At 50.0% G+C, this 9,874-nt stretch overlaps 1 protein-coding gene across 1 annotated transcript; it reads left to right on the top strand.

The window, feature by feature from the left end:
* Positions 1-6,891: 6,891 nt before the first annotated feature.
* Positions 6,892-9,340, top strand: VOLCADRAFT_70916 (uncharacterized protein; the record flags this gene model as incomplete). The annotated part of the gene is made up of 3 exons (XM_002959358.1): positions 6,892-7,084; positions 8,230-8,582; positions 9,176-9,340. 3 exons carry the CDS (start codon positions 6,892-6,894, stop codon positions 9,338-9,340), a joined length of 711 nt encoding a protein of 236 aa, XP_002959404.1.
* Positions 9,341-9,874: the final 534 nt, after the last annotated feature.

Raw genomic sequence — 9,874 nt, 5'->3', positions numbered from 1 at the left:
CTCGGAGCCGGAAGGAGAGGTGCTGGGAATGGCCATGCTGACGCACGCAACTCCCACAAGTGAACCATGCTGAGAAGGCTTGTGCTTCACAAGCTTGCGCATGGGAATGGTTACCTTATAATTAGGGTACTGCAAAAAGTTAGGATGAAAGTGCAGCCTAGGCTCTGGATATGATTCCAGAGCGTCCCCTAAGAATTTCGCCTGTTCGTTACCCACTAGGAGCTGAAACAGGTCGGGTCGCTCGTCAACGACCAGGGTTTTAGTAAGCGGGACCCGCGTGGCATGCGGCGTGCCCGGAAGAAGCTCAAAAAAGATGTTTGAGGTGTCCAACTCTCCTCGCACAGCACCCCCTAGCTGCAACGAGGTGGACAGCCGCGTGGTTGTCTCGACTATGGGCAGGTTAAGTGCTTTGGCTACACTGGTCGGCATTACGTTGACCGTTGCGGCAAAATCACGCAACGCCTCCGGAGCTGCCCTGTCGCGCTGCCCCTGAACCAACACACACGCCCCTGTTTCGTAGTAATACAGACCCTCGGGTTCCCCCATGTAACGCGCCGCCGACGGATTAACCGCTAAAGCCTGCTCCCGCTCGTCAGGCGAGAGCTCAGACAAAGTGCGCGGAGGCGGACCCTTAACCCCACTTACCTGGTACTCAAAACCGGCACCACGGTGGTCGGAGGGTTTGGCGCGCCCTTGGGCCGCCAGGGCAAAAGAAGCCAGGCCAGAATCAAGGGGAGGTGGCGTGACCAGCTCCGGTGCTGCCGCCGGGAAACAGGCGAGCTGCACACTCTTGTCTGCCTGAAGCGTGGAAAATCCCTCCCCGAAGCTGCTCGAAACTGAGCTTGAACCCTGAGTTGCTTGGGCCGTGCTTGGGGGATGGGGTTTAGCGTCTAAGGGGCCGCCGGTGGAAGACAGCCCCTGCTGGCAGAGCAGGTTAAGAAAAGTGCCGACAGGCATGTCGGAGATTTTACGCAGGAGAATATTGTCATCCAGCAGTGTATGAGTGCGTTTTGAGTTGTTCGCCATGGGTGGTGTCGGTGGCGGGTACTGCTTCATGACTAAAGGGGCAGGAGTAAAGGACTTAGGAACAGCCTGCGAATGCATGGTGGCTAAGCTGTTGTACCTTACCTCTTGTGCGCTGCGCGTCCATGTGAGTGGCGCCATCCTGGCCTGCTGGCTGGGAGAGGCGTTAGACGCCGCTTCATGGAACTGCGTCGTGCAGCAGGCCGCCTCCTCATCCCCCTCGTCCTCTGCTGCGAAGTCGTCCTCGAAAGCTGCGGCAACAGCCGCCGCCAAGGCCGCCTTCTTTTCAACCGCCTTCTTGCGCTGCAGAAATAAAACCTTCAGGGCTGGGTTAGCAGGCTCGTAGCCCGCGGGAGCGAGTTCGGGGTGGAAAATGAAGCACTTGCTCTGCTGGTGACCCATGGTTCCGCAGAACTCGCAAGATGGCCTATTCCCCCGCGATTCGCTAGCACCCTGTCCCTGCTTGGGCTTAGATGGCCCAGCCCCCTTCTGCTTTTGCCCGCCCATTCCTCTGGACCCCCCTGAGGTCGACGCGCTGCCCTGTCCCTGGGAAATCAAGGCAACCAAACGCTCAACAATTCCGGAGGGGATGTCAGAGGTCAAAAGCGCGGACTTCGATTTTGGGGGATTTAAGACACGGCACTGCGCCGTATCGTGAGATGCATTAGTGCCGTGCTTCTCGCAGTAAAAGGTGCGTTTTTTCTTAATAGGGGGTTTTGCTGCACTCTTCTGCTGCGGCGGCTTTTTGTGTACCTGCACTGCTCTGTCCTCCAACGGAAGGTTGTTCCACACAACCTCAGCCTCTTGTGCCGTCTTCTCCAAACGATCGTACCACTTGGTACGCTCCACGGTGATGAGGTGCCTCTCCAGGTGATGCCGAACCATGGGGTTTAAGCCCTCTAGAAAACGTTCCGCGACCTGGTGTTTGCTGACCCTACCGTCCAGCTTTTTCTCCAGCGCTAGCAGCATATCCTTGAAGACTATGGGAGAGAGAGCTCCCTGCTGCATGCTTCTGAAGCGCGCAAGATCACTTTCCGCGCGCGCGGAGGCAAAGTTTTCCTCTAAAATGTGGGCGTAATAGTCGTACAGTTGGCGAGGAGAGATGGCGTTGGCCGCCGCACCTGATTCAGCTACTCTGAAGTGCGCTGCAGCTTTGGCTACGAGGTCCTGTCTGTGGGAGTTGTACCACGCCTCGAATGGCGTGTTACGACCAGGCAGTGCGTCAAGGTACGATTTGAGGCTCTCAACAGACAAGTTGTTCCTAGTGAGCGGGTAGGCAACTCCTTGCTGGAAAACCTTGGTGAGGAAGTCATCCAACCCGTTGTGCTGGAACGGGTCGAGGGTAGGGTAAAGGTTCTGCATGATTTCGTCGTCAGAATCGCTGTCCCTAGAAAAGATAGGGTTGATGTAGGTGCGGGGCCTACCTAGCGCTTCAAAGAGACGCGACCACTTCTCCCTATCGGAATCTGTTCCGGTAGTTTCTGGTGGAGCAGTAACCTGACCCTCAGTAGGAGCTAACTTAGTCAGGGGAAGTTCCACCTGTACTGCTAAGCCACTATCGGAACGCGAGCGCGAAATACGGGCGGCTTCGCTAGTACTAGACCCTGAGGTGGACACCCTACGCGTACCCTTACGCGAAACCTTGCTTACCTCCTGCTGATCTCGCTGACTCGTCGAGCGAAGATGTTGCGCAGTGGCGGCCCGCGGGATGTTGCGACGTAGCGGCTCCGTGGGACTTATGCTTCCCTGTGTAATAATTAGCTTACGAAAAACAAGATAAGAAAAAGGAAAAGAGAAAGATGCAGCAACAAACGCGAAGCGAACAGGCAAGGACTAAGCAATAAAAAGCCTAGCGACTACTAAAGAGTACTAAACCCGCCCCACCTAAGCTGGTGTCGCTGTAAAGTTGCGTTGTATTGAGCTGCAAAACAAAGAGTAGCTGCGTAAAAACAGCTGGAATAATTGGTAACGCTGGGTCGGGAAAGAGTAGAGTACCGACTCGATAAGCTTGCAGCGTTTACTCCATCATATAATTGCGCTTAGGCGTACAAAAGTCTCCGTATTCAAATATAGGAAATTGCACCACCTGTTGTGCTGATAACAATAGTTTGCCTCGGCCTGGGAAGCTGGTCCAGGTCCGGATATAGCTGCACAACTAACAGGTCGCGGCTCGAAGTCGACCCTAACGCCGCGAGCCAAAAGACCTATATAAATGAGTTCAGGAGACTTGCCAAGAGGCTCGAAGATATGTGGAATCAGCCGATGGTGCCGGTGTCTGACTGGAGTGGCCTGAACACTACGGCGAAGAAAAGTGTTGGTGTGAAAACCAAAAGGGATTGCGCCCCGGGCGTCCTCTGCGTGGCCTGGGGTTAACTGCCTCGATGTAAACTGCAGTAGCGAATTGAGGCTAGTGAAAGCAAAAGAATTGATGTGACCCCGTATAATTTGGCCAGAGGTACACGAAATGCTCGTTAAGCACAGAAGAGCTCGAACCTGCTGTTCAGGTGAGCTGAATATATAGTATAAGAAAAATGTTAGGCTGGGCTGACCAAGCCTAGATGGTAAAACGAGTAGATCGTATAAAGTATTCGGGATCGAGTGTTCGACAGACGGCTGTGCATAACACAGTATCGATTGTAAAAGTGACCGAATACACAAGCAAATCGACCCAGTAGAAAATGGCCCGAAATTGCTGAATGGTAGGGCAGCTGTGCGTAACACTGCTGACCGGCTGCGGCTGGCGTGACCTAGCCTGCCTAACCTACCAAAAAGGGTGCTGGGAAAAGCAACCCGAATATCCCCTAGGCGACAGAACACCTAAGGTAAACCCAAAACCGAACTTACTTGGTCTTCTAGCCCTATGGCATAAAACGGGGGGTAACCCCCCCTTAAGTGTAACCCAGGGTGTAGGGTTAGGGGTTACCCATGTGGCTATGTACGAAGGGAGGTGGGTAACCTAACCCCGGGGTAGGGGTAACCCCTTACCGAGGGGTAACAAAGGGGTTGGGGTAATACACTACTGATGGGTAACAGACAGGGTAACCTGCACCTGTCTCGCCTGTCTACACACGCAAACATACATGTCTTCACCAATCACTTGTGAATGCCCAATTATCAACATTGATGCACCAAAACATGCCTTGTGTAGAAACCTAGACCTAAGGATAAGGCACACAGCTGCAGCATAGATGCAAGGAGGAGGACGAAGAGGCATACATAGGCAGAGCATATTGGGGACCGCCGCCAGCGAGAAGCCGCCAGTGAAGCCAATAAATATTCCTATCAAAAGGTCCAGGCACTTACCGCCGCTCCGGACCCAAGACCTAAAACTCGCGGACCAGCCAACGGGCGGCAATGTAAGCTTACATTACCTTAAGGTCGGCCAGTAGCTTAAGTGCCCCGTCCCGACCTGCTACTTCCAGCTCTAGGCACGACCTATGCAACACTATCCAGAGTCTGCTCGTTTTCAGAGCAGGCTCTCCTAAGAGCGTCGAAGGTCTTGGGCGGGAGATCCGACACCCCGAACACGGTCACACCCGGCGAAGTGTAAGGCACCCTCAGGTAAAAATCCTTGGATGTCACTGGATGTCTTGCTAAATGAGGTGCACCATAAGTGTGGGCCTGTGCTGCAGAAAGACAGTCAAGGGTCTTGTTGTGGTGGTCCGCGCGCGCGAACGCTAGAACGCCACCATTTTTGCAACCATACGCACCAGTATTGCAACGTGGATTATATGTGTGCATTGTATCTATGGTCAATAGGAACAATGCCAGCAGTGAATATGATTGACTGAATTCGTGATAGTGGTCATCGCTTATTGTAGCATGTCCGTCTAATTAAAAGACCAGACTATATGAGCTTACAAGCTAATTAGCTGTGATTCAGCTTGAATGTGCTTGTCAGGAGTATCAATGGAGGTAAAGCAGCATTCACATATGCGTACGACCACCCCCGGCCGGTAATATGTCGGCCGACCTCAGGACTGACTGCCTGATGTTTCACAATGACAACTATTATATAACATTGGATGACAACCAAAGGCATCCATTTAGTGAAGACCTGTCGTCGACTTGCGTGTGTGCTGCCAGCATTCGCCCCTTCTCCTGTACTCATCTACAAGCCAAACAGGCCAAGACATAGGTACTTATTGCTTATTCCTTGCGTGTGTGATGCTAGCATTAGAGACCTTAAGGTTGAAATGGCAAACGATGCTTCCCGAGATACCACGATACTGTAGGTTGCTAACGTTTACATTTTTAAAGTATCCTTAAGCGGAATTTACGATGTGGGAAGCATATAAGACGAGTAGCCTATAGGCCCATACATATGTCCATAGTCCAGGGCAACGGAGGGGTTTACCCTGGGGCCGTGTTACCCCTCCCGCTGGGTAGGAACTTACAAGGGGGTTACCAAACAGCTACCGGGGGTTGAAGATGGGTAACCCATGGGTTACTGACCCAATCAGTGCCTTAGGGTAGCCTGATTTAGGCTTTACGGCTATGGAAGGCAGGGTGGCTTGGCGAAGTCCTGCAGGTAGCTTGGATGCTGACTAGACGGCACACGAACGGGCAAGTCGTAATACACAGCAAATAGCAACCCGCGAAAGGGGCCAAGATTCCCTCCAGGCAATCAATCAACAGCGATAAAGATTTACCTTACCGACTGAGTTTGCCCGGCGTGAAGGATATGGGCGTTGAATGGCCCACACAGGAGTTCGGCTGGTGGAAGGAAGTTACTTATGCGGCTAATGAGAAGGGAGGACCGCACAGGGCTTGTTGTCTAGCTCAGAGAACTTTACAATGTTCCAATCATGAGCCGTAAAGCGACTTTTCCAAGCTCGCTGCCGGCTATAAATACCGAAGTCACGATGTCGATCACAGGAGGCCCTCAAAAGATAAGCCTCGAGTACGACCACGACGTATAGTCCACATATGACAAAAGTGAAACACCTTATAACCCGTGTGACAGAACATTCACACAAGAAATAAACAATTCACAAGTAAAGTACATAAACATACGCGAACGAGCGTACATTCTCGTCTCGTCCATAAGTCCATCAGCGAAGCGTAAGATGAGAACCAAACACCTTACGCGATTATACACGTAATTCGCGTATTCACACCGATTATAACCCAAGACGATTATAAAAGACGGTAAAATGAACGTGACGCTAAAATGTCGTGACACAAGATTTCCACTCCTCTGCGGCCCCTATCGGGATCGAACCGATGACCTTGGCGTGCCCATGGCTATTAGCACCACGCTCTAACCAGCTGAGCTAAGGGGCCCCATTTTCCTGCAGCTGTACGACAGTCGTCCCTGATGCAATAACAGCCACAACCGCTACGAGGCGCGGTCCCTTCGGTCCCGAGGGTGCCGTAGCTCTCGTTCGGGTCCGGACACGTTCGGGTGCATTCGGGTGCATATTGCAAATGCTTGCACATATTGCAAATGCTTGCATATGCAATATTCTTGCATATTGCATATTGCGCATACTTGCACATATGCAATATCCTTGCATATTGCATATTGCCCATGTTTGCAATGTCCTTGCATATCGCATATTGCGTATGCTAGCATATGGCATATGCTTGCAGATCGCATATGCTTGCATATGGCATATGCTTGCAGATCGCATATGCTTGCATATGGCATATGCTTGCAGATCGCATATGGCATATGCTTGCAGATTGCAGATGCTTGCAGATCGCATATGCTTGCAGATCGCATATGGCATATGCTTGCAGATCGCATATGGCATATGCTTGCAGATCGCATAATGGCATATGCTTGCAGATTGCATAATGGCATATGCTTGCAGATCGTATAATGGCATATGCTTGCAGATCGCATATGCTTGCAGATCGCATATGCTTGCAGATCGCATATGCTTGCAGATCGCATATGGCATATGCTTGCAGATTGCATATGCTTGCAGATCGCATATGGCATATGCTTGTAGATCGCATATGGCATATGCTTGCAGATCGCATATGGCATATGCTTGCAGATCGCATATGGCGTATGCTTGCAGATCGCATATGGCATATGCTTGCAGATCACGTATGCTTGCAGATCACATATGCTTGCAGATCGCATATGGCATATGCTTGCAGATTGCATATGCTTGCAGATCGCATGTGCTTGCAGATTGCATACGGCATATGCTTGCAGATCGCATATGGCATATGCTTGCAGATCGCGTATGCTTGCAGATCACATATGGCATATGCTTGCAGATCGCATATGCTTGCAGATCGCATATGTTTGCAGATTGCATATGCTTGCAGATCGCATATGCTTGCAGATCGCATAATGGCATATGCTTGCAGATTGCATAATGGCATATGCTTGCAGATCACATAATGGCGTATGCTTGCAGATCGCATAATGGCATATGCTTGCAGATCGCATAATGGCATATGCTTGCAGATCGCATAATGGCATAGGCTTGCAGATCGCATAATGGCATAGGCTTGCAGATCGCATAATGGCATAGGCTTGCAGATCGCATAATGGCATAGGCTTGCAGATCGCATAATGGCATATGCTTGCAGATCGCATAATGGCATATGCTTGCAGATCGCATAATGGCATAGGCTTGTAGATCCCATATGCTTGCAGATCGCATATGGCATAGGCATGCATGCGCATATACATAACATATTGCATATCGCATATCGCATATCGCTGCATATGGCATATGCTTGCAGATCGCATATGCTTGCAGATCGCATATGGCATATGCTTGCAGATCGCTTATGGCATATGCTTGCAGATCGCATATGCTTGCAGATTGCATATGGTTGCAGATCACAGATGGCATATGCTTGCAGATCGCATATGCTTGCAGATCGCATATGCTTGCAGATCATATATGCTTGCAGATCGCATATGCTTGCAGATCGCATATGGCATATGCTTGCAGATCGCATATGGTATATGCTTGCAGATTGCATATGCTTGCATGCATATGCTTGCAGATCGCATAATGGCATATGCTTGCAGATCTCATAATGGCATATGCTTGCAGATCACATAATGGCGTATGCTTGCAGATCGCATAATGGCATATGCTTGCAGATCGCATAATGGCATATGCTTGCAGATCGTATAATGGCATATGCTTGCAGATCGCATAATGGCATATGCTTGCAGATCGCATAATGGCATAGGCTTGCAGATCGCATAATGGCATAGGCTTGCAGATCGCATAATGGCATATGCTTGCAGATCGCATATGGCATATGCTTGCAGATCGCATAATGGCATATGCTTGCAGATCGCATATGCTTGCAGATCGCATATGGCATATGCAGATCGCATATGCATATGCTTGCAGATTGCATATGCTTGCAGATCGCATATGGCATATGCTTGTAGATCGCATATGGCATATGCTTGCAGATCGCATATGGCATATGCTTGCAGATCGCATACGGCGTATGCTTGCAGATCGCATATGGCATATGCTTGCAGATCACGTATGCTTGCAGATCACATATGCTTGCAGATCGCATATGGCATATGCTTGCAGATTGCATATGCTTGCAGATCGCATGTGCTTGCAGATTGCATACGGCATATGCTTGCAGATTGCATACGGCATATGCTTGCAGATCGCATATGGCATATGCTTGCAGATCGCGTATGCTTGCAGATCACATATGGCATATGCTTGCAGATCGCATATGCTTGCAGATCGCATATGTTTGCAGATTGCATATGCTTGCAGATCGCATATGCTTGCAGATCGCATAATGGCATATGCTTGCAGATCTCATAATGGCATATGCTTGCAGATCACATAATGGCGTATGCTTGCAGATCGCATAATGGCATATGCTTGCAGATCGCATAATGGCATATGCTTGCAGATCGCATAATGGCATAGGCTTGCAGATCGCATAATGGCATAGGCTTGCAGATCGCATAATGGCATAGGCTTGCAGATCGCATAATGGCATAGGCTTGCAGATCGCATAATGGCATATGCTTGCAGATCGCATAATGGCATATGCTTGCAGATCGCATAATGGCATATGCTTGTAGATCGCATATGCTTGCAGATCGCATATGCTTGCAGATCGTATATGCTTGCAGATCGCATATGCTTGCAGATCACATATGCTTGCAGATCGCATATGCTTGCAGATCGCATATGCTTGCAGATCGCATATGGCATATGCTTGCAGATCGCATATGGTATATGCTTGCAGATCGCATATGGCATATGCTTGCAGATCGCATAATGGCATATGCTTGCAGATCGCATATGCTTGCAGATCGCATAATGGCTGTAACACAGCAAAGGCGTAACCCGGGATGCTCAGATTGGCTTTTGCGTCGTTACATTGCCCCCCACTTAGCAATGGACGTCCTCGGCCATTATTTCGAGCACAGGAGCCATCCCACCTCGCGCCAGTGCGCTGGTTTATCCATTACACCATTTAATCGCTAATTTGCGACTTGCTGGTTGCCAGAATCGAACCGCCGACCCGAAGTTTATTTCGGAATTCGTGCGGTCCCGTCTCGATACCATTGTAACACAGCAAAGGCGTAACCCGGGATGCTCAGATTGGCATTTGCGTCGTTTCAATGGCATATGCTTGCAGATCGCATAATGGCATATGCTTGCAGATCGCATAATGGCATATGCTTGCAGATCGCATAATGGCATATGCTTGCAGATCGCATAATTGCATATGCTTGCAGATCGCATAATGGCATATGCTTGCAGATCGCATAATTGCATATGCTTGCAGATCGCATAATGGCATATGCTTGCAGATCGCATAATGGGATATGCTTGCAGATCGCATAATGGCATATGCTTGCAGATGGCATGATGGC

The sequence above is a fragment of the Volvox carteri genome (genome assembly GCF_000143455.1).
Source record: "Volvox carteri f. nagariensis unplaced genomic scaffold VOLCAscaffold_176, whole genome shotgun sequence".
In the NCBI taxonomy this organism is placed as follows: Eukaryota; Viridiplantae; Chlorophyta; class Chlorophyceae; order Chlamydomonadales; family Volvocaceae; genus Volvox; species Volvox carteri.
Note: the sequence above shows the minus strand (reverse complement) of the source record. Positions and strands in the feature narration are given on the sequence as shown.